General features: G+C 38.0%; 2 protein-coding genes across 3 annotated transcripts; one reads left to right on the forward strand and one right to left on the reverse strand.

The window, feature by feature from the left end:
* The first annotated feature begins 251 nt into the window (after window positions 1–251).
* Window positions 252–7,804, forward strand: LOC124158890 (tetratricopeptide repeat protein 36). Of its 2 annotated transcripts, none has more exons than XM_046534296.1 (4): window positions 252–468; window positions 558–746; window positions 5,029–5,201; window positions 7,545–7,804. In XM_046534296.1, the coding sequence occupies exons 1-4, from the start codon at window positions 345–347 to the stop codon at window positions 7,629–7,631; spliced, it is 573 nt and encodes a 190-aa protein (XP_046390252.1). In that variant the 5' UTR covers window positions 252–344; the 3' UTR covers window positions 7,632–7,804. The 2 variants fall into 2 exon arrangements, with proteins under 2 accessions (XP_046390252.1, XP_046390253.1); XM_046534297.1 differs by lacking the exon at window positions 7,545–7,804 and adding an exon at window positions 860–1,022 and having other exon boundaries at window positions 558–766; window positions 5,029–5,112.
* LOC124158889 (translocation protein SEC62) lies at window positions 7,791–23,413 on the reverse strand. The gene is made up of 8 exons (XM_046534295.1): window positions 23,232–23,413; window positions 22,886–23,009; window positions 22,626–22,731; window positions 15,652–15,838; window positions 13,383–13,570; window positions 12,573–12,759; window positions 11,388–11,521; window positions 7,791–8,693 (listed from the first exon to the last, which is right to left on the reverse strand). Exons 1-8 carry the CDS (start codon window positions 23,265–23,267, stop codon window positions 8,564–8,566), a joined length of 1,092 nt encoding a protein of 363 aa, XP_046390251.1. The 5' UTR covers window positions 23,268–23,413; the 3' UTR covers window positions 7,791–8,563.
* Window positions 23,414–26,056: the final 2,643 nt, after the last annotated feature.

A 26,056-nucleotide genomic window follows, 5' to 3' on the forward strand; every position in this document is an offset into this window, starting at 1 on the left:
AATTATGCTTTTTACTGTTTCTTATTAAGTTAAACATCCGATTATTATTTTTATTGGCAATAAAATTGCTCATGAGTTCAGCTTTTTACAATACCCCCATGAGATTACTGCTTTCAAGCAAAAAATACTAGGCCCAGCGCGCAAAAAATGAATGCCGTTAATGGGATATCCAATTTCTTATCCCGCGTTTATATAATTGTTATGCTATGGAATGCATCCTAAATTAGATATTTAGCGAAAATTTGCATTAGCCGTCTTCCTCCACGTGAAAGTTTGGCAACATTGTTCCATTTACGTCGTCAGGTAAGAAGTCTCAGTTAAGGTCAACAGGTGACCACCTCAAAATGAAAAATTCTCCCAAAGGTATGGCTAGTAAAAACGATTTGGCTATCCTGAACGCTATATTCGATCCTTTACAAGCTCAGGATGGTCGTTTTGGAGATGAAGACGTCCCGAGTGTTGATGACGGTATGGAAGAGTTCAGACCTAATTCAAGGACTTTCGGTCAAAGTTTTACGCAGTTGTTATTTAGTGTTAATATCGTCTCTCTATTGCAGATAATGAAATTGAAACTGACATAATTAGGGAGGCAAAACGGATAGAAGTTGAAGGAGTTAAAACGGCTGAACAGGGACAGCTACAAGATGCCATAAATATTTTTACCAAGGCAATTGACACCGCTCCGAATCGGCCGTCTGGGTACAACAACCGAGCTCAGGCCCTGAGATTATTCGGAAAAGAAGCAGGTCAGAAGCTTTATCGTTCGGTAATAGATCATATCTTTGGAGCACGTATTTGGGGTCATGAGTACCAGCTTTTGACGTTTTTGGTTCACATAAGAGGCATTTGTTTTACGTAGGCTTTTGCACTTTCTGCGGCATGTACAGCCGCTACCAGGAATTCAGCTGTGCTGCCTTCTGAATTTGGAGTTGGGAGGCCAATTGCTACAGGGGCCGTCCCTTGCCCTTCTTCCCGTTCACCTGTCCTTCAATGATTGCCGACATCAGGCCATCATGTATCGTGTGGGTGATGAAGTTTTCTTCAGAAAGTTTTTAGGAGTCTTATCTTTTCTTCCATTCTTCTTAGCACTGCCTCAGTATTTACTCGGTCGACCCATTGAATATTCATCATTCTTTGGCAGCAACATATTTTGAATGCTTCCATTCTTGACTTATTTGCTGCTGTCAATGTCCAAGCTTTGCTCGCAAATATATAAAAATATGCTCCATGGATGAATTGTTTCCTTAATTCTATACCTGTATTCTTAGCTTCAAGTTGAGTCTTCCTTTTGTAGAATGCCTTCTTTACCTGCCCTATTCTACTGACTGATTATTTGTTTCTGGCTTTGTCCATCGTTGGTTGGATGGCTCCCTAAATAGCAACACTCTTTTACCTCTTCAAGCTTCTGTTTTCCTAGTTTAATGTTAGTCACAGTCTCCTCTCTTTTAGTGAATAATAATATCTTAGTTCTCTTTTTGTATTTGCTGCTGCATATCTTGATACATGACCGTTGTCCTTTCCATATTTATCAGTGTTCTTTCTCGGCTATGACTGCTATGTTGTCAACAAACGGCAGCATACTAATTAATTCTTTCTCCATGGATATTGACATCTGAAGCCTTCTCTTACATTTCATTGATGGCGTTATTGGTTGAGAAATTAAAAATGACAGTGAGCTTGTAAACCTGTGCCACTATGGTATATACCAGTTATGTGTCAATCTTTGCAATAACTTTCCTTTCATTGCACTGCTGGAAGCTTTTTACACATACTAGGGTGCTCTTATTGAACATAATCACAATTCCTGCATTATTCTTTAGAGATAATATATGAGTGTATAATCCTATAGCTTCCACTCCAAAAGTCTTCCTCTTCTAGTAACTTTATTTAATTGTTTATTCTTAGCACATCAAGGTTCAGTCTCAGCATCTCCACCCTCAAGTTCTCTTTCCTTCAGTATGTTCTTAGTGATCTCACATTCCATGTTCTTATATCCTCCATATTTAACCACATTTGATAGATATACCCTATTGAGTAATCCTTACCCAGAGATCCATAAGGGGGACTTGGTTACCTCAGGAATATTTTTTTGAGAAAATGCCATCATGTATTTAAAATAATGGGTGGAGTAGCTGCAACTCCTCATAATGTGGTGTTTTTTTCCTTGCCTTCCACATGGCAAAAGCCATGACAGTGAATGTTACTCTGCCTGCAGTGAAATGAGTGTCGCTCTGCTGACCACTGTGGTCTCCTCCTGCACTCATACAAAAAAGAGCTGCTGCCCTCTCCTGGTTAGGCGAAGCATAATTTTTGGTGGGCTCCTGTGATGCCAAGTGAATGTGGAATTTTTCCTTGTTGAAATGAACGCTTACAATATTCCACGATTATAAAATTTTTTCCTGGCCTAGGCTTTGATGTTACAACATCATCTTCAAGGTACAGAATGGTGTGCAGTGCATTCAATTTTTAACTGGAGTGCAGGAAAGTAAGGGGAGAGAGGAGATGGAACAACCTGAAGTAGCTAGGGAACAGAATAAAGATGGGAGTAAAAGAGGGGAAGATGATGCCTGGAAAAACCGTAGAATGAGGTGGTGGGGATTAGTTAGGATAGCCAGGATTCAAATCTGGAAGTGGTAGCACACTTGAGGCAATAGGGTAGTTTCCTTCATCAAAGAAAATGAAAGGCATTGCATGCATGAGGCACAGAGCTCAGGGAAACATCTCTTAAAAATCATCTATTAAAGTTGCCTATGGTTGGAAAGTTTCCTTCGTTTAATAGGGTATTAAGCCAAGCGCTACCTTCTAGCAGGGTACTCTGCTACCTGCTAGCAGCCTACATTGTAGCCGTGCTCATAATCTTGCACCAAGGTGGCCTCTCATGGCGGTAGTCCGAACCAGAATGACGTCACACATGCTTATCCCAGCATTCATACTTAGCTGTCGCATTTTCGCTTGCTTGAAAATTTTCACTTTTCATTTAATCGCGAAAAATAGATATCGTCATTTAAAAATCTAAAAGCCTGAAATAGGTACTCCAGGAGTAATAATCTTTCGATTTAGGCAATTAAAAAAAATGATAGGAAACCACCCTATCTGCAGATCCAGGTTCAAATCCTGAGCATGTCAAATGATTTTTCACATCAAATTAGGTACTATCTTTTCATCACATAAGTCCTAGGTCGGGTGAAACATAGTGAAAGGAAACATATGTAAAAGCTCTCCCTGGATTGAATTTTTAATGGCCTCATCACCTTCCTCAGAAGAGTAGTTTATCTTGAAATTTTCTTTCTTAATTGTGTAAAATGTACATCAGGTAGTCAAATTGAGTACCTGATGAATGAATATGTATACAGCACACTCCCGATTATCCGGGCTAATGATGGGCAGAGACGGCATGAATAATCAGAAAACACGGATAACTGAAACTTTCACTTAAAATTCTTGCAATATTCATAATTGACCTAAAAAAACAATGTATTATAATTTATGCCTTTATTCTGTTATTTTAGAGTTCTTCCCGGACTCAATGAGAGCTTTCTTTGCCAGTTTGCAATCTTTTTAGCAGCTATAACATGGTTGTACTTTTATTATTGATGCTCCTTGTAAGGCCTGGTTTCGGAAAGCACACATCCGTGACTTTGTGAACATGGATACAGAAAAGTGGTTTGCAGGAATGCTTCAAAACGACTAGTTGCCGGGGTTGCAACTGCTGCGATACGTGTATCTGTGATCACGGAGTGCAGTCGCGTACTGTGAGGCTTGGAAAACAGGAACACGGTGCTCCTGTGAATGCAGTTAGTGCACGATTGCTTCTGTTTTACGAAGGGGATTCTAATGGAAATAATAAGCCCGGTGTATCCTAGCATTAATGCAGTAATTCAGGTGATTTTGCGCTCAATTTTATTGTTCTATAAAGATTGCGGAAAATATTGAGCGAGAGTGAAAATCATGCACGGATAATTTGCAACACGGATATACCGCAGCCGGATAATCGGGAGTCTACTGTACGTAATGGTCGGTCATAGAGAGATAAAAAATTGTAATCAAAGGTGATTGTATTTCTGGTCAACATCGTCCTGTGGCAGTGGACTATGATATCTGATCTGAAAGATTGAGGCTAAAAGGAAACAAAGCAAAGTACCAAGAGGTGGAAGTTAATAGAGGGAATGGTCTATGCATTAAAGAATGTTCCATTAGCAAGGCCGTAGCCAGGGGAGGGATCAAGAGGGATTGATCCCCCCGGAATGAAAAAAATTAAATATGTAGATACTTTATGCTCGCTTGGTGCTCACACGAAGATACCTATTATATAGCGGCGCAGGGACATCTAGTAGTCCAATGCGACTTAAGTCAATAATTATCTAAGCGAATTTGTAGGTGCAGTGTGTGTAGTTGTAGTGCTGTGAATTAGTAGAGAGGTGAGTGACTTATGAGCCTCCTGAGGGACAGCAGAATTGACATCGACACCGAGGAGTTTATTCATGTGGTCGCTGCAGAAAAAAGCTAGAAGGCTAAATTCAATTTTATAATAATATTTTTATATTTTCCTTTAAGGGTTTATAATAAATATGTATATTTAACCGTATGCGCTATTTTATTTATCTTATAGAAATAATTTTATGTTTCTCTACTATTCCATAAACCCCCCGAAAATATTTTCTGGCTACGCCCTTGTCCATTAGCTATGATGTTTTATCTTTGGGCAGAAAAGGGGTGGCATGAAAACATAGTAGTAAATGATAAAAGTCTAATAATAATTGTAAATAATACTAAATAAGGTGGAGAGGATAACGTTGGAAAAGACACACCTGGGATTTGAAATTCATGATGGTGGAACTGGTTAATGAAAATTTTGAGCTCCCTTGCAATTAGTAATAATGATGTTTATTTACCCAAAGATCTCATATACGTCAACAATGAATAAGGCATGTTATAAACATGTATTAGCGATAACACTTCATAACTTTCAGATGAGACTCAAAAATTTCATTTGAAAAGCTCAAAAATGTCATCATATTTCTATTGCAGATGCTCTTGTTGACCTCAATAATGCACTCAATTTGTGTCAAAAGAAAGGCAAAGTGGCACGTCAGGCTCTTTGCCAAAGAGGAATGATCTACAGAAAAGATGGTAAGGATGAAGAGGCTAAGAAAGACTTTGAAGACGCTGCAGCCTTAGGGAGTGAATTTGCCAAATCACAGGTTGGTGCAGCTAGTTTAAGTATCCTCATACCCTTGGCATCAAGGTTGTAACTAGGAAAAAATTAGGGGCGGGGACATGTTTGAAGGGACTATAGCATCTTTGGGGAAAAGAAGGAGTTTATTTGGAGGTGATATAAGATCTAAGATTATGTATTCATATATCCCAAAAATTTGTAAAGGGAGAGGGAGGGTTCCCTGAACAGCTAATGCAGGACATCTATACCATTTTTCTGAACTGATGGCGGCTGGGTGGAAAATAGAAACTAGCCAAATAGAAGCGCTGCCCCTTCCACCTCTCCGTACCCCTCCATCCCCTCCCCTTTTCCAGTCCACTCCCCTCCATCCGGCCGACCGGCGTTGCCAGCCTTGGGAATAACCGTACTTTCGGGTGGCGGCAGAGCGAGCGCTGTGCGATCTCCAAAGATTTGGCTTGGCAACACTGCCAGCTGGAGAGCGATGTGCACTGCACGGAGTCCAGAGAGGGACTGCGGGCTCTTCCACACTTTCTCCTGTCACTCTTCTGTGATTGGCTAGATGAGTGGGTGGGTTTCGAGCACGCTCAAGGTCAGCCGCCTTCAGTTCAGAAAAATGGTATAGTAACGTAAGTAAGTAGTACTCCAACGTAATATGTTAGGGGTATTAAATGTCCTGGATTAAGCCTGAATCACACGATCATTTGTTTTGTCCCTCTTAGTGATCACTTTTCAGGATCAGAAAAGTGATCGCTCGAGTGATCATTTTCCTGAACCACACAGTCCCTCCCGCCGTGGCTTTTCGCATCATTTCCGATATCACAGCTCGTTGTCGAAGGACCTGCATCACTAAAATCTATAGCCTTACTTCTGAAATTGATTCAAATTTGGGAGTGCCACCATGGATGATTTACATCTACGTTGACTGCTTTTGGCAGCAGCAGCAGTTATGTTGCATCGGCGGTAAAATGAACGACAGCATCGTTGAATATGGGTGAGAGAATGGCTACAAAGAAGAGATACTGGCCAAGGACTGATCAAAATGGTGCATAAGGAATTAAGGTATTTTTATTGATTGAAATATAAATGTTAAATGACTAGATAGCAAATTGGAGGGCAGACAGTGACAATGATAAGATGGGTACTGCCAGCTGAGTGCATTCGTATTGTTGGGCTACTAAATGAGCAGATTTGATTTGGTGGGGGATTAATGAGTGTTTGTGCAGTGGAGGCATATAGTTTATATTAAAATTATAGTGTAGTATGAGTATATATATATGAGTATTTATGAGTGGAGGTATCGCTCTGTTCTGCAGGGTTGCTATTGTTTACTTCTCACAGTCAGGCAAGTTTATGTTTACCTATGTCGTTCCCATACGCCAAACATTGTACTGCAATTGCTTTATGAAAATAAAAAAAAAGCGGCCAGACGAGTGATGAAAAAAGTGATGGGAATCCTCATCACTGGAGTGATCGCGAAAAACAGTTGCTTACGTGACCACTCGAAAATTATGAATAAAATGATTGTGTCATTCAGGCTTTAGCAAGATATAATGGAGCTGCTAATGAATGAAGTAAAAGGTGAATGTATTTTTCGCCTGACTGTCAGTAATACTGTCTCATTTCAGTGTTCAATGAATATACTACAATTAATGCCTCAATATACCCCATGACCTGAAAACAGGCTATTGTAGTGTATAGTTACTTTAGCTAAGCAGTATACTTGGTGAATGAAATGAGGAAAGAATAAGTAATCCTGAATAAGGAACTTGAGCATAATCAATTAAAGGAATGTGACAATTATAGAATATGATTTGATGCTTTCTCGGCAATTAATGTGGGTGAACTCTTCTTGGGATTCCCACCTGGTTAAATTATCCATATTAGCCAACGTTTAAACAAAATAACAAGCAACCTAGTCCATCATAATCCAAAGAGAATTTGCCAGTATCATCAAAATGTCAACAAATCAGATATTTAATTGGACTGAAGTCATATTTTCCAGTGTGAATTTATATGTTCCCTTGATTCATGACCTCCTTACTTCTCTTCTACATTCATGATGGAGGAAGTGCAAGGCTCGCCTTTAATAATAATGTCTCTAATGATCACAGGTGCCCCAATTACGATCCTTGTTATGTATTTGGACTTGACTGTTAAGAATACCCATGGCCTGGACAGATGAGTTTTAACCCAGGCGGAACTCAAACCATGACCTTCATTCTGGCAAGGGAGGACTTAAATCCTCCACCACCAAGGCCAGCAAAACAATCCAATTTGAAGAAATAATCCAATTTCAACTTACTCCTCACATAGGGTTAACCAAGCTATTTTCAATAGTCACTCTATTCACAATATTTTGAATTTCCAGTTGGTTGAGATGAATCCATATGCAGCACTGTGCAACAAAATGCTGCATGATGTATTCAGCAAGCTTCAAAGAGGAGAATGTGACTGAGGACCTTGGAAACTCGACCCTTGACAGAGATAAAAATGACCGGCCCAAATGTATGGCGAAAGGAATTAAGCTTTATAAATACATGAAATTTATTACAATGTTAATCATACAACCACTGATTGTTGTACTCTTTTTGTATCAGTGGTGAAATATAATGGATTTTTTGATATTGATGGAATTATTTATTATTTGCCATAACAATGTACAGTAACTTTTTCAACATTATACAAAACCATTTAATATATAAACCATTCTAAAAATAAAAAGCCACTCATCATGCCCATTATACTCGATTCACATTATACCCTGCTCAAATCATCAAATTAGGACACTCAACCTTTCATGTTTGAAGGAAAATAAACCATTTCTAAGGTAGCTGACATCCTTTCTTTAGTTGATCAACAGAATGTAAGGCCACAACATAGAGTAATATGTAACACATACAGAGGTAATTTCAATCTTTAACAAGCACACCAAAACAAGATAAATACACAAACAAACCTGTACAGAACTTGTGCAATGCTTGCAGTAATAGTGACTCAAGAGAGTCTCAATTGAGCCTCGTCACATTCACATTATTTTACAACCACAGCTCTTCAAACAAATATATTTATATAAGTGCCACCTACCCCGTCATCTACTATGATGTCAAAGATTCTATTTTATTATGAGCTAGATTCGTGGAAAAAAAGCTCAAGGTTTTTCTTTTCTATTCAAGCTCAGAGAAAAGGTATGTGGAAGTATCCATTAGTCTACAATATAGAGGTTTATTTATATATTAATGTATCACAAGTACGCAAATCAACTGTAATGCAATATAAAATTGTGTACTGGTCAGATTTAAAAAAATGCCACAAATGATATCCACAAATAACTTAATTCACATACAGAAATATTTTATAGATCCACAGGCTAGGGGCAGTAATGAAATGCTATGATTCCACTTCCTCCTTCTCGACCATTTCAAAATCCTTTCCAGTTTGGGACTTCTGGCTACTCTCAGATTCACTCTCCGAATGCTCCTGCTCTTTCTCAGAATGGCCTTCTTCATTTGCCGAAGGGCTGTAAAAACAAACAGTGGTAATGATAAAGTAATGCTTGTTGTGTAATGATGCTAGAGGGTTTCCAAGGAATTGGGTTCAGGAGGCACAGCTTGTTTCTTGACATTTCCTCTGTACCTGTTCATGTTTCATATGACAGTTTCATTGGCCATTTTCCAGTTAGAAGTAAAAATGATTCTTACCAGGAGATACTAGCAGAAACACATGTGAAACAGTCATGTGAATCATTATGCAGAGAAAATCAAAGAAATGAACCATGCCACTTGTATGTTGAGAAGGGGCTGGCAAAATTCACCAATACGATGACATGGATTCAAAAGTTTTCCTACTAATGCTTTAATTTCATTTTCAATGCAAAGTTCAGTAATTTACATGTGATTGTCATCTTCTTCCATTCTTCTGTTTACCCTATTGCCACAAAAGATATTTTAAAGCCTTTATAAGCCATGTAGTCCAGTAAAACTGAATATCTGCATATTTTTCTTTCCAATATTCATTAATGTGTGGTCAAAGAACAATAATTTACTACATATAAGAATTCAAGATTCCGGGTGTTTCTTAATGTTTCATGATTGAGAATTCATTACGTACTGTCATTACTGAAAGTATAATATTTTTATGTGGCTCTAACATCACTGCACTTCAAATAAATACAGTAGACTTTCCTTATTTCCTAAGACAAAGTTCACGGGACCGAAAAACCGGAGGTTCATAATAACTAAGTTCGTATGAATGTTTCTTTTAGGAATCGTTGAAAAAAATAGTGCATAATATATGCGATTAAATTACGAGCAAAGATATGAAGACAAGAAAATTCGTTTCAGTTTCTTAATAGAAGAATCGAGGGTTGATATCTTCCCAAATACAGTAAGTCCTCGATATTTGAACTAGATGCGTTCCGAGACCTAGCTCGTAAGTTGATAAACCAACAGTCCTTGCTAAAGTAGTTGTCACATCTCCGCATTTGAATTGACACTGCTTAAATACCCACACTTGACTATGATGGTAAAAAATTTCTCTCACGCATATGCTTGCTGCGATTAACATCAATGAACAAATTTTCACTGTAAGATCAAAATGAAGACTACAAAATATACTGCCTTGATGAAGCCCACAACCCTGGCCCTCTGGGTGGGAGTCGACTACGCTAACCATTACACCAACCAACCCACCTTTAGTGCAATGCACTATTTTGGAATTATGTCAGGCTTGTTATAAGGACTGCATGAAAATTAACTAATTACTGTCAAACTAAGGCCCATCCAATGGAACCACTACCAGTTCAGATATGTGTTCGCCACTTTGAAAGCCATAAAAAATACGGCATTGAAAAAGGCATAGCGAGGTGTGTGGTCTCCCCTTGTTAGTGAACTTTGATTCATAAACGTAATAAATCTCTAAAAGTGCTTTGCCTGCACTTAAAAATACTTCAACCCTTTCGAGACGGTGGAGCTCTCGCCTAAGCATGACTGATGTACTGAGCCCCATGAGACTCTTCCGCCTCCGCACGGAGCATTTTTGCAGGAGATTCATTGAGAAGGGTCGAGCTGATAATCAAGCACTCTCAGCACCAACTTTTTTCAACTCTTCCTAGCTGGGACTCCGCATTATCTCGGTCTCCAAGGGTAGTTGGGCTCCCTCCTTCTGAGGTTTTATAACCCTACCAGCGTCATTGGTTTGAGGTCAATCATGCTTTGTTTATATGAATTAGCTATATGGATAATTGTTGCTTGCATGAAAATTGCAGACTTCAAATTGTATTCCTCATTTTATTCTGAGAATTGTCAAATTTTGAACAAAGCTCTACTGTCAATATTAATACATACATTTAATGCAGCAACAATTACTATGTTAATGTTTATACTGAAATGGAAATAGAAGTTAATATTTATCGTAGAATTTCGTTTAAAAATTGTAAACGCTGCTCAAAAGACAAAGAATTCAATTTTTAGTTCTTATTTTTTGAGAAAGAAACAAATATTTATTTCAAAAACTGACAGAATGAACAACTGAATGAATGCAGTTCCTTACTACAAATAGGGGTAATATAAGACGAGGGGTCCGTGTACCTGCTCCAGGATTTCGAGGGTACTGCCTAACTCCCACTTTCTTGGATCCCAAAACAAAGACTTGGCGAACCCGTGGCCGTCATAAAAGGGGGAGAGCAAGGAAACATGTATTTACGATATTCGATCGCTTACGTAGAAAAATCTCCTATGAAAATTTGCGGCTTTCGTATTCCGGGTCAAGAAGGGTCCTGCTGCATATTTTCGTCATTAATAGGGAAAGGGTTAAAACTGGAAATTTTAATGGTATAAAACTAATGTAAATCGTTTACAAGGAAATTCTCAAATAAATCAGAAGCTAATGGGAACATAATTATAAACAATATTAAAAGAAGCATAATAAGTTTTGTCATCATATGAGAAAACAAGGAAATTTCCATGACCCCTCCTCAATGTTTGGCGCTCAAAACACAGAGATCTCCAAGACCGGTCCACAACAGGTTAAGGCCCAACAAATAGACAAAATTATCTATGCAATAATTTGCAATGCCAAGAAATTTTGCTAATACGTAGGTTTATGAATTAACAGTGTTGACAGAGGAACTGTCTTAACTGTTTAAAAATGTTGAATTTTATGCAAGGACTGGACAGGGTAACTACCACCAGAGTTATAACAGTTGTATACTGACCTCTCCGTCGGAAGCATTTCAGCACTTTCCTTGTCTCCATTTTCATCCACTGAGGGCTCATCTTCGTTGTCAGAATCCTTATCCTTTTTCTTCTTCTTTCCCTTTTCACCATTCCCTTCACCTTTATATTCATACTGCAAAACAAGGCAAGGTATTGAACACTTTTGACATACCGACTCACAACTGAAATTGATAAATGAAGCCATTCAGCAACCATTTACATGCTTTGCGAATGAATTCATTCAGCATTGCAAGGTAAAAAATTTCCACTGCTACACCAATACACTCAGTTCACAATGTTTTCATTTTAAATCTACATTTGTCACAACCATACGATCTGAGAAAGTAGAAAAAAATGTTTGAGCATTCCAAGTGTAAGGAAATAATATTCCTAATAATAGAAAATAATTTGAAGCATGCCGTCTTTAATTAGTACCAATCACATACTACGGCTGTGCATAAAACACCATTTCAAAGGTCAGAAGTTGCCAAGAACGTAAGATTGGAAAACGATAGTGATTGGACATGTTCCTCGCATACAAATCCCTACCACTCAAATACCAACACAGAAAATTTGTATGGAGTTCTGGCTTTACAGCAGAGCCAAACTTATTGTAAATAAAGTTATATTCCTCCGTGAAATAAAACTGGAGATCATATTTCACAAATAACCTCTGCAATTAAAATGGCTAAAAAAATGAACAATTAGAAATAAAAATAGCAAAAAATAATGAGAAGCTTCTAATGCACCAAAAATCTAACAATGCATCTGTAATCAATACAAGGATTAAAATTCAAGCAGGAATTGTTCATAAATAGATTACTGATTGATTCCTAAAAATTTAACTGAGTGTAATAATTAGAATTATGATCCTGGTAAACCATACAGAGGCCACTTTTATTACTTATTGAATTTATATTATATACATTAAACAGTTAAAAATTTGTGTCTGAATCGCTCTCAAAGCCATTCCCCGAATATTGAGCAAGAGAAAAATGCAAAGAAATAACACTCCATCTCGAAAATTTTGAGCTTTCATTTTCAATAAAAAAATAATCTTCACCCAACAAAAAATTATTTTTGTTATTGATGGAGATACAAATAAAAATATTACGTGCTCCAAAAGAATGTGAATCTAAACAACATGAAGACGAAAAATGAGGAGTAAGAAAACTGCCACATACCTGATAGAGAGGCCAAAATGATGCCCAAAATCCAACGTCCTCTGTGAGGTTTGGGAAAACCCAGAGATGGTGCTTTCCAAAGGAGAGCACCCAAATCAGGCAGAAAATTACCAGTCGCAGAACAGTTAGGACAATTATGAGGATGAGGAAGCCAGCAGCAGCTAAACTGAGGTAATAAACTCCCTTCCTAGAAGAACAAAAAGGATTGTAATGACCAAAAGCTAACTAAAGAATGAGATATATCTATGATACAGAGTAAATATTCAACGGATCTTTGCAAAAAGCCATGCACCAATGGCCTAGGATGGAATTGTGTAACTCGGAGTAAAGGAGAATAAAAGTACAATTTCCAATAAGATAAATACATATTTTACAAGCTTTACCACAAAAATTAGAAGAATAGTTATAAATTACTGCAAATATTCATTATAACATCTTACTAAGGCTGAACAAAAAATCTAATATGTTTGATGGTCATGAATTCTGTTGAATTCAATGAAACTTAAATATAAGGTACCAGAGAAAATTTTATGAAAAAATTTAGCTAAGGAATAAGGAATTTCACATTAATGATATCTCTACGATTTGGGACTTAGAATTTACTTATTTCCAGGTTCTATTGTGTATTCGACCCAAGGAGAGTTAGTAAAATGAACAGGTTGCGACATGACTTCATGAGATTGCTTCATTACACAAAATTTACAAATGTCATAATTTTCAACCATGTAAATTTCACTTGACATTATGAAATTTCCAGTCCTGTCATTTCAACAAGATAAATTTCATATATAACTTAATGTGTATACTGACCTAACGGTGGGTGGCCAGAGTGGGAAAAGACAGATGGCAATTGCTCCTATCACTAAGAGGCTTCCGAAAAACCAATAATACACTGGAATGGGGTCATATATCCAGACGTAGGCATCCCAACCATCAGCAAATATTTGCTCCAAATGCATGTCCAGTTTAATTTTCCTCTTCTTCTTGTCTTTTTCATCCTGAAAAAAGATAAACATGTTATCACCAAACACATATTTTTATTATAACTTAATTTCATCCACATAGCACAGGCTATTGATTTTTGAACATAATGATATCATTTAATATCCATGCTAGAGTTTCAAACACACTAATTAATGTAGAATTTTTAATTTATGAATATGTATGCCAGTACCAAGAGGACCATTCTGAGAAACAATATTTTACAGAAATAGGAAGCAATCACTCACTCAGCAATGGAAAACATAAAATTTCCAATAAGTTCAACAGATTCAGGCTTCAATTGGAGGAGATAAGACATATTTAAATAAATAAAATATTGTAGCACTTTTCCACAAAATGTTTTACTGCGTACAAGGTAGAGTTTGGCCTGATATGCTATGCTAGCATTCCGAATAAGTTCAACAGATTCAGGCTTCAATAGGGTGGTTTCCTATTTTTTTTATTGCCTGAATCGAAAGATTCTCCTGGAGTACGAATTTCACGCTTTTAGATTTTTAAATGACGACATCTATTTTTCGCGATTAAATGAAAAGTGAAAATTTTCAAGCGCGCGAAAACGCGACGCGTAAGTAGGAATGCCGGGAAATCTCTCCGTGTGACGTATTTCTGGTTCCCGCTGCCACCCTGTGAGGTGACCTTGGCGCGAGGCTTAGCGCTGATGCAACGCAGGCTGCTAGCAGGTAGCTGAGTACCCTGCTGTCTGGTAACGCTTGGCTTAAATAAGGATTATTAGTACCTTATCAAACAAAGAAAACTTTCAGACTTCAGCCAGTTTTAATAGGTGATTATTAAGACATGTTTCCCTGAGCTCTGCGCCTCATGCATGCATTGGTAATCTCAGACGATGTATAACTCCTATCTTCTCGTATAGAAACTAGGTCCCTGTGACGTCACGTGGAGTGGCATCGCATGGGCGCCAATCTGGCCCTTTTCAAATGAGGATAAAAATGGACCATTGCCATTCGTCTAAACCGGTATTTCTAAAACGAAATAATTTGTATATTATGAATGCAGTAATGGTGGGTAACGAATCGCAATCAATGCCTTTCGTTTTCTTTGATGAAGGAAACTACCCTATTGTTGGAAGTTAGACATGTTTAAATCGAAAGCTTACACACCTTCTGACAGGAAGCAAATCACTCACTCACCAATTAATGCAAAACATTAAATTCTATCTCAAAAAATTAAGCATCTTCTAACTCCACTCTCAGTGGGCAGTCCATTGCTAACCTAATATTTACCCAGTCGGCTACTTTCCCTTTTAAAAATAGGAGGTCGAATATTTATTGCACAGTTCACCTGAAGATCCTTTCTTTGATAATTTGATGGTCAGTTTCCTAGGAAGAACCGTAAAAAAACCGAGGAAGTATTTATACAGACATTTCTTCGATTGGTGAGCAAGACAATTCCTTCTCTTTGGAACAACAATATGAGATACATCAGATTTCATACCACGACATGCGAATGGCTATTACAATTGGTGTTGGTGGACAGATACTTATATGCTGATATTATACGTCAAAACAGAATGGCAATTGGAGTTTTGATGACTGCATCAATATCCGTGACTATAAATCAATCTTAAAAATAATGAAAACATATAAAGATAATGACATTCCTCTGTTCCTCTATCAATTTACATAGAAGAAAAATGAAATACTTAGTTTTATGAAAATTGTGAAGAAAGCAGCAAAAAACTAAAAATGAGTGTAGGTGAAAATAGTGACTATTGGGGATTCCACTAATTACGTGAGGCATTTAGGGGACCGTGGGGTCAAGCCTATTCTCACCTTACCTCTCGTGGAGAGAGTGGTTCTTGAAAGTTTCACATAGTTTTCTTTCTGCTAACAACAGTAAAATAGTGAGAAAACTGAGTTTATTGAGCAAAACACTAGCTTTATGTAATCTTAAATAACATTGACTAAAAAAAATATTTTCTTAATAAATCCAATGCAATAAAGCATAAATTGACGTATTTTCACTGAAAATACACATTTTGAACAATCTCACGACACCCTCCGTAATTAAAGGATGCCCCCTTACAAGAACATGATATTATAAATAGTGCAAAACAAACCATTCGGTCGTCCCTCCTCTCACGCTCAGTGTGACTGCTTTCCGCTTCTTCACGCTTCTCCTCCTCCTTCTTCTTCCTGTCATCATCCTTGCTCTTGTCCTTCTCTTTCTTCTTAGATTTTGCCTTCAATTCCTGCTCAGACACTGGAATCTTCCGAGCCCGGTGAAAGAACTTGTGTCTCAGCATTCTACCCAAATGAGAGAAATTTTTTACTTATTTTCCTCGACCCGAAAACAGCTCATTTAAGGCCTTAACATCGGGGATATAACATGAAACAGCTATCACACACAACCATGCCATGGGTAGAACCAACCATGGCCACCTACCCGGGCAGGACTCTTGTTTTTATATCTGTATTTTTTAAGGCATTCAACGTAATGTACTACATAAAATTTTTAGATCTTGGTCAACATATTTCATCCTCCATCCCACAGCCAATCTAATGCCTCCAACCTTTCTATTGGCAACAGGAATCAAAGTAGCTGACATCTGGTGGCCAATTTCAGAAATGAGACATGGAGGATCGGCCGGTTTGTTTACTAATGCTACAGCCTAGCGGTGTGCGAAACGGATGTGTTTTCAGCAATTTTGTGAAGCGAATACTGATGTATATGGTAAATCTCAGTTGTGAATAATGGATGAAGTAATTTTCTCCACATCTGACGTTTTGGAGTTCAATAGAGACATCAAGAGGTCCCTCGTTGAGGGCTATGAGGTGGAATGCTGTAACCTGTCATGGTTGAAGCACTGTTGGAGTATTTGGTTCTTGCAATGGGCTTTAGCATACAAACAAGCGTTATTAATGGCATGTCACACGAGATAAAAGCTTTTCAGAAGAAAATTGACGCTTCTTTTTCCGTTTTCGTGTGTATTGTTTGACGATTTTATCCACCATCATTACAAGAGATATATCATTATTAAAATCATCAAACAATATGATAGGCATCTACTCACATAAGCCATCCGTTCTCAATAATCTATTCTTCTTAAGGGAATTCGACGTCGGTGTGGTCGTGCGTGGAATTCCCCTTGCATTGGCGTTTTGACTGCTATGTGGAGTCACTCGACTCTCACCGGCTAGCGAGGATCGATGGGGAAGTGGCGAGACGGGTCGCGCGAGGGTCTCCGTGCCTCGGCCCCGGAATTTTGGCCATTTGGGCTAAGCGACTCGAGAAATCCTTTAACCCAACGAAGCACGCAGGCCTTAGAAACGTCGGGGTTTCGCACCGCATCGTATTCGGAAGAGCAGGGCCTAGTTATTGAATGAGAAAGGGACAGATGTTTTAAGGGCCGACCCGGTTTTGACCCGCCCCCGGGCGGAAGATGTCCCGGCGATCGTGGGGGGGATCGCCTGCGAAAAGTTTGTGCGACTTTGGGAGAAATTACTTGTCTCAAGCAGACTTAGTCCCGGCAATTGGTGGGTAGTCGGCCGGGAATATTCATATAATTCTCAGTTGTCGCGATTCGAATCATTTCCCCAACCTTAACTTTCCTGGCTTATTGGATATTTGAAAATTCATTGATAGTTATTGCAAGTTTGTTCAACCTTCTTTCCGTCTGCATCTCATCCTCTGACACCTCCATACTTGCGCGAACAATTTTTAAGTAGGCATTAAATGATACAATGAAGGTGTCATGCCTTCATATGTTTCTCTATGACCCATTCTTGTTTTTTTCTTAAATAAAACTAGCATGCTAGCTCACTCTTGCCCATTCTCATGACGTGCTCCCACTTCTTTCCCAAATTAGGGGTGTTGCGGAATCTATGTAGAGAGATAGCTTTTGTCTCACACTGGTCGGTGCAATCATAAACACCGCACAATTTGTTGCTCATGAACTTTTCCTTATAAGTTTTTCATCATAATCCCATTGATATTCGGCTAAACGGTATAGTGCTGGCCGGCTAACGTTTCACACGAACAAGCGTACTAATGCATCCGATCCTCAATATTCGGCCATGACACCTAATTTAGTGCTGTCACCTGGATTCCCTTCCAGATGCAATTGTCAATAAGAACAATGACGCTTTCAATAAGAACATAAAACTCGGGTATTCGCAGGTTATCGTTCCACACAAACAAACGTACTAAAGTGGGCGATCCTCCCTATTCGGCCATGACACCTAACTTAGTGCTGCCACCTGGATTTCCTTCCATTTGCCAATAGATGCAATAACTCAAAGCAAAGCTTAATAATACTAAGCTGGTCACTTCTACACAAATCACTAAATATATATCCATAAATTTTATGCATATGATCAAGGACAACACAGAGCTAAGCAATCTACTTCAGATTGTACTCGGCTGCATCAGTGTGCAAGTGCTTCAGTCATATGTAGGTTTGTTCTGAATTGCTAGTATGCCCCAAAGTTGAACTTGAGTTAGTACATGGAATACACATGTTGGTATACTTGGATTAGAATTTGGACTGAGACCTGGGTTATGCATCTTATCTTGCATTGATTAAAATAAAATTTGCATTCAGCAATTATGGAAACTATGTGACAACCACTGGGTTGAATAAATTGCTAAATTATTCAAAACATTAAAAAATATTTCATTAATTGATAAATTTGAGTTTCTTTATACATCAATATAAAAATGATCACTGAAGAGCTCTCAAAGCCATAGCCTGGAGCATCACATTAGAAAGACAATTTAAAATAAAAGTTATTTCAAAAATGCTCTTTTTGTAAACATGAAAACATCTAGCAAATAGGAAATAAAAATGAAGTACACCCATGTCTCGTATAGCGCAATTTCGATTAGCGCAATTTCGATATAGCGCAAAGTCGTTCCTCGGGGAAACATTGCAACGCAGTGTAGCCTAATCAAAAATCTTTAAACGCTCTCGTGATAAAACGTGAACTTGCGCTAAGTACACACGAAATTTCTATCATTTTACGCATATTAATATTATTGCTTGCCTCAAATCTTCTTTTTTGTTTATATATTAATCGAAATCCATTGCTGTGCAATGGCCAAGAGTATTACTCGTCATTGGGTCCAGATAGCCGGCCTACTGAAGTAATTTAAATTATCTCGTCTCCTTAACAGAATGAGTTAATTTAGATCATTAATTAAGCGTGGGGCTAGTGGAAATGAGTTTTTTAAAGCAATAATGGTGGAGACGTAATTTTTGCCGTCATAGGTTATCAGGCGATTGACTTCCAGGTAGAGAGTCTACGCTAAAGCCTTCAAGGTCATCGGTATTCACGGGGGAGAAATGGAGCGGTGGCCGAGTTGCGCATGAATAGCATCAACATATAAGAGGGTCCGCTGTAGAGTCTCAAACACAATAGCTTCGTTCCCTCCCCGCAGTCGTAGGCCCTCTGCGTCTCAAGAATACATTTCAGCAGTAGAAGGTGATGTCGATAGAGCCATGCAGAGTAAAAACCAAGATAAAATGGCAAAAAATAGGAATTCGGGTAGAAAAATCAAGAATTTATCAAGAAAAACCATAAACCCATAAGAGAAATTGATATAGGTCAATTGCTTTGAAAATGGAGAACGTCAAAGCGATATTGCGCGGAAGTTTAAACGCACGATGCCTTATTCTGAATAAAGACGAACTTAAAACATCTGTGACCTCAGCCGCACCAACTTCAACCAAGCGGTCTACACATACGGAAAGTTCATAGTGAATCAGTGCAAAAAGACGAGAGTGGTAATCGCTCCGAGACATTTAGTGAAAGCTCCGGTTGGTTCCAGAATTTAAACGGCAAGCAGGTATTTTCAGTGCGGCGATATCAGGTGAATCTGCAAGTGTTGATAGCGCAGTCACCACAACATTTTCTGATTAACTCCAAGCTGTGATTGAAAGTGGCTCCTTTCCCCCTCAACTAGTTTTTAGTGTTGACGAGACGATATTCTTTGGGAAAAGAATGCATTCTCGTTCATTCATTTTCAGGGAAGGAAAACCTGGGTTAGGTTTCAAGGCATTTAAAGACTGTTTCACGTAGCTGCTAATGACTCGGAGGACTTCAAATTAAAATGATTTATCATTCTTAAACTCCGCTAGCTATGAAATGGCATTCAAAGTAGCATTTGCCTGTCATTTCGATGAGCGACAAAAGGGCCTGGGTGACACAATAGATGTTTTTAGACTGGTTTGAAAAATCGTCAACTGCCGGCAATGCATTACGAACCCCTGAGATAGCAGATGTTAGCCCACCCGCACGACAGGAGGGAATTTCAAAAGCACGTAAGAATTTTTTTTAACGTGAATAAAAGTCTTCAAATGCGTGCATACTATCTTTAAAGATGTTTTAAACTATAAACATTTATATAATTAATGTTTTCTAAGGCTATTTATGGGAATATATATATTTTAGAGGAAATTCAATACCCAAGACCTATGCTACCAGGAACGCATTCCTATCTTCTCAATGTTAAAACGCTCTCGTATAATGCAAATTCGTATAGCGCAAAGACCCCAAGGAACGCATCCCTTGCGCTATACGAGACATGGGTGTAAATGAGTAAGCATTAAATTTTAAGTAAAGTGGAAATAGCAACTAAGAGATAAGCAAAATAGCCAGAATCTGGTGGAGAAAATGAAAAGACTTGGATTAGAAAGACCACGGCTTCTATTAATACAGGTACCATATAGGCGCGTGTAAGAGGCGCACCTTTTTTTCCCAGAAATTGCAGCCGAAAATGGGGGTGCACCTCTTACACAAACTTTTTATCTTCCCCTCCTCCCCTTCCCCGGTCGCAAGCCCAAGAGGAACTGAGTGGCCTTGGTTTTCTGCATGAGTCAGTCATCTAAAAACCAAGGTCAAAAACAAGTGGGAGGCAGGGGAGTTTCTTCCTTAGTGACATATTTTTACAATGCTCCTGTTTGTGTTTCTTACTCGCTGTCGCCATCACGTCGGTACCTCAGATGTGAACATGGAAAAGATCATGCGTTTTGAAGTACAATACCTGGTCAATATAACTTGATATTTTCGTTTAAGGCAAGTGATTTATGGTCCGTGGGGTCTTGGAAATGAAAAAAAGTCAGAGGCATGGGCTGATGGAGGGCTGGGGTGATATTGTGAAATCTACGCCATGGTTATTTTCTTATGGCACTGAGATTTCCCCGATTGAAATTTTCAACATGAAATACTCATGATGCATAAAAGCTTTAAGATCTGTTTACATGATACACGTACAAGTTAATGTCTGCTTGCATGAACGATTTTTGTGGACCGGAACAGAACATGTATGAATGCATTAAACAAATTAGAGAAGGTTCTATTTTCTGTTCATGCATTCACACAAGCTGGGTAGTCACAAGGTGCATTTTGGCATTCATTCTCGTGTTCAAGTGTTTAGACATTAACTCGTACTAATGTACTGTGTAAAAAGGTCTTTAATCTGTTCAATCGTCGAAAACCTTCTCCTCACTTGCGGCGAAAAAGTTAAAATGCATTTCATTGGGCCATGGAGCAGGTACTTCCAGGATGGGCGTGGTACACCCTCAAACCCATGTTAATGTTTATACTGAAATTGAGATATAAGTTAAAATTTATCGCAGAATTTTGTATAAAAATTGTAAACGCTGCTCAAAAGGCAAATAATTCAATTCTTAGTTTTTATTTTTTTGGGAAAGGAACAAATGTTTATTTCGAAAACTGACTGAATGAACAATTGAATGACCGCAGTCCCTTACCAAAAAGAGGGGTAATATAAGACGAGGGGTCTGTGTACCTGCTCCCGGATTTCCAGGGTGCGGCCTAAGTCCCGCTTTGTTGGGTCCCGAAACTAAGACCTAGCGAACCTGTGACCGTCATAAAAAGGGGAAGGCAAGGAAACCTATGTTTTCAGCATTCGATCGCTTGCATAGAAAAATCTCCGACGATAATTTGCAGCTTTCCTCTCCCACATCAAGAAACGTCCTGCCGCATATTTTCTTCATTCGTAGGGAAAGGGTTAAATTGCACTTTTAAGGCTAATAAAAGTTGAAGAGACTTTTCATCACGCTTAACAATACTGATTACAGCAATCTGTCGCAAAAACTGAATCTACATTCCTTTATTTATTATATATTTCTTCTCCAGCCACACGTATTAGTTTCAAGATTTAGGGCATCTCAAAAAGAGTTTATACTGAATTCCTTTGAGTTATCTAAGTGTCCAGTCCAAGTTATGTCTGAATCCAAAACATGACAACAGAAAAATTCTTTGATATTTGTTGCTGGGAAAATGGGTGATATTTATTCGTATCCAGACACACTGTCAATGTCGACTGACAACATAGTCTAGCAACACATACCCAGTAATCTTAACCACACATGGATGCAGCTTTAAAATGCTACCAAACATTTGTAGCTACAGGCATTATATGAAATTTGTTGCTCACATAACCTACAACAGTCAGCAATTACTTCATTATTGAATTCTAGCAAAAGTAGCCACTTGAACTGCAAAGGAACTGGAAACAACATATAAACAAGTAGCATCACCTAATAGAGCAAATAATGCGCACATAATCAAGAAAAAATGTCAACAACTGATGTAATAAGAGGGGTGCCACTAATTGACATGACATATAAACACAATGAAAGAGTTTTAGACAAGGACAAAGCACAGAAAGCAAACAAATTAAGCTTAAATAATATCTTTTGGCCCAGTGGCATGAATTTTCGACATATTAACATGATAATTATAACAATAACAAGCAATCGCTCCTGGAACTTGAAAGAGCTTTATTCCTGAGGTTTTTCTAAGACGTAGAACAGATATAATTAGCATTACAAATTATAATAAAAAAACTTGCCACTGTAACATAATTATCAATCGAAAAGACAAATGCGATACTGTACACGAGTAGGAAATTGCTGACATCACAAATTCCCGCTATAAAATTCCTTTCCGCAAAGTTTTCGGTTTCAAAATATGATTGCGTAAAGAATATGCAATAAGCATAATATAGCCAAGCTGAAAACTGGTTAATCCATTACAAATACAACATAAGACGCCGGATGCATACTTATCCATGAAGTCCACCACATCCTGCCTCGAAGCAAAAAGAGGTTCTTCTCCTTCTTTAGCTTGAGCCCAACGCGAAGTCATCAGTGCGTCTACGGCCTTACATGCTGAAATTGGAAAAATAACGGTAAACTTGGATGTTGTCGAAAAAAGCTAGAACTCAAACATCTTCATTCTACTTCCAAAAGACATAAAATTTCAACAGATAGGACGTAATGTACACGAACAAAAAATGAAGGAAACCAAGTAAACGCTATTTACCTGTAAAATACTCAACGTTATGATGGAGAAATTTTGTTCTTTTATTCGGAACATTTTTACGGACCCACTTGGCAACTGCATACTCCTCTTTCGAAGGCTTATCTACTTTCTCAAGAGGTAATTCCTACAATTTAAAACACATCAGTTAACCATTTGTACTGCAAAAGAGTATACAAAAAATAATTTACGTATACGTCAACGATGAAACTATCACATATAATGGAAGCTGTAGGTAGACTTTTCGGTCAACATGACCCAAACGTTATAGCAAGTAGCACATTTTTGAATAATCACTCTTATTTCAAAGCCAAAATCATTTTTTCCCCGCACAATATGGAACACTTACCTCTTTTCGCTTTTTTCCTTTACGTTTCTCAGCCATGTTGACAAGTACTGCGACAACTGCTGAACTCAAAACAGTTCTTAGGACTGGCGTTGACCTGAAAGAGGTATTTGTATTTTCGCCAAATTATGCATTTTGCTACATTCGAACATTTATAATTTAATTTATTTTTTGAGCGTAGAATAATATCCTGGAATCATATCGAATCTCTTTGTAAATACAAAACAGGGCAAAACTGATAAAAAACAAATGAAAATAATTTCAAATATTGCGCATGCCAAGTAAGCAGACGTCGTTAAGGATTTCTTACCGCGGATACAAATATTATGTAAACTCTATGCAAATATTCTTGCGCGGATATTTCTTTGGTTACTGTATTTCGATATGTGACGATGGAGGTAAAGAATATTATTATCATATCACAGTCGGTGAAAATTGTAAATATTATGGCATAGTTGCGCATGGCATAGAGAGAAAGATGCTGTTTCCATATGCCCATTTCATGACATTTACTATGATTTATGTTGTGACATTCATAAATGGATAAATTAAGCAAGTCCCTGGAAATATTATGATTTAATAGATTAGTTAGCTTAATCCAATAGATTTCTTGTAAGTAAAAATTGGGAAAGTCGATGGCTGCAAATAGGAATTAATCGTAGAATTATAAATGGCAATGGCGTCTGTTAACAGATTGCCGATACATAACAATACATAAGTGGTATTAATATAGACTATATATGCTGTTTTGTGCTCTAGTGTTACGGTTCATACGCGCCACGTAGTCAGGCAGCTACACGGCTCCATGTATAAGGCAGTGACGAAACTGTTTATTATTTTCTGCGAAAAACGGCGAAATAACCAATCTAAAATAGTACTAATGCTTTCCCTGGTGCATAAGTACTTCAAAAGACATTGAATTAGCGCATGAAATGAGGCTTGCGACAAGATGTAAAAGTTAAGCTCTATTGAACTTATGTTAGCTTTAAAAATACCATTGGAAGCGCATTTCCCGCGCTTCGTGTTGGCCGTCTTTACACGTTCACCATTTACTCGTCCAACTACGAGGCGCTAATCCCGAGAAAATGCGACAATACATCGATGGTGGCCGAATTGCTAACTTATTGTGTTGAGTAGAGGTGGGATTTTCGGTTCATTTCCGTGATTCGATTCATTCGGTTCTATTCATGTGACTGAACTGTTCTTTCATGTCGTTCATAAAGAATCACATGAACCGAATGAACAACGTGAACTAAATGAACTCTGCGAACCGAATGAACAACGTGAACTAAATGAACTCTGCGAACTAAATGAACAACGTGAACCAAATGAACTCTGCGAGCTAAACGAACAATGTGAATCAAATGATTGCAATGAAGCGAAATAATCCAGAGTTCACCGAAAACATTTTAAGGCTGTACGCATGAACTTACATAATTATGTATGTAATTATTAGTAAGAATATCTTCATAAATATATGCATATAAAAGTTTAAGGTAATAATCGATATATACGACTAAACATGTTTCCTTCGTATTCGGTGATTCATTATTAAATTAGATTCTATTAATTGGCGTTACACCATAAAGAAATTTTCCCTTAAAACAGACAGACTTATCGGGAGCAAAGTGGTCATGAAATTATTCCGGGTAACTCACGCCTACTCACCAACACCTCTGACAGCGGTGTTAGCAATATTGTTAGGCATCATGGCGCACGCGACCCCTACAACATACGGGTAAAACGGGATAACATTTGTCATATTAACTCTAGGAAAAGTGTGATTTTATGAAAAATTCAGCGACGAACCTTAAGCTGCTCAAAGAAAGAATTAAAGCCCGAGCCACCTGACATTATGCGTCAGTCTCTCAGAGGGCTTTTAACCTTTTAGCATCAAAAGAGAATGATCATGATGCATGCTACCGCAATGAAATCAATTATGCTACAAAAAATTAGTTAATGAAACCATAGTGACATAGAAAATAAAATAAATGCTTCACGAAGTAATTCAAGAAGAGGCAATTAAGATTTAACCTCTCAAGCGAGTATATATATACGACCTAGATATTCCGTTCTTATACAAAACATTCAATAAGGAATATTGCTATTCATGTCTCATTGAATTTAAGTAATTCCTATTTTTCAGCATATTCCTATTTATGTGTTTTCCTATTTATCAACTGTCGGAGGACGAAGAACGTTAAGTTCCATAGGTTCCATATGCGAGAAATTCATGGAATATTCACTCTCAACCAGTGCAGGTGGATTCAAGATTGTGACAAGGTACCTGGGGTAACCTAGGTAACGTGGGGGGATTGGGAGTAAACCTTCCCCGACAACTGAACAAAATTATTATTTTCTTTAACTCTAAATATAATGGTGCATTAAAAAACTCAAGATATAATGGTGATATTTAGAGGCTCTCTGGATCCGCCACTGCTCTTAAATGACTAGAAAGACCTACTGTCATCCGCGGCCCGCGAAGTAATTCAAGACCTTTATACTTCTACTACTCCGACGATTGTTCAAATGATTCTTCGATTCTTAGATGATTCTTCAATTCTTATGATTCTTCGGTTCTTAAACGAATCTGCGATTCTTAAATGATTCTTCGATTCTAAATGATTCTTCGATTCTAAATGATTCTTCGATTCTAAATGATTCTTCGATTCTAAATGATTCTTTGATTCTTCATGAACCACACGATTCTTTATGAACCCTTTGAACGAGGAGCGTATTTCGATTCATTCGGTTCATGCCAATGAACCGTTCAAAATGAACGATTCATTCATGAACGACACAGCTCTAGTGTTGAGTAATCGGGCCAT

This window comes from Ischnura elegans, chromosome 5 (genome assembly GCF_921293095.1).
Source record: "Ischnura elegans chromosome 5, ioIscEleg1.1, whole genome shotgun sequence".
NCBI lineage: Eukaryota > Metazoa > Arthropoda > Insecta > Odonata > Coenagrionidae > Ischnura > Ischnura elegans.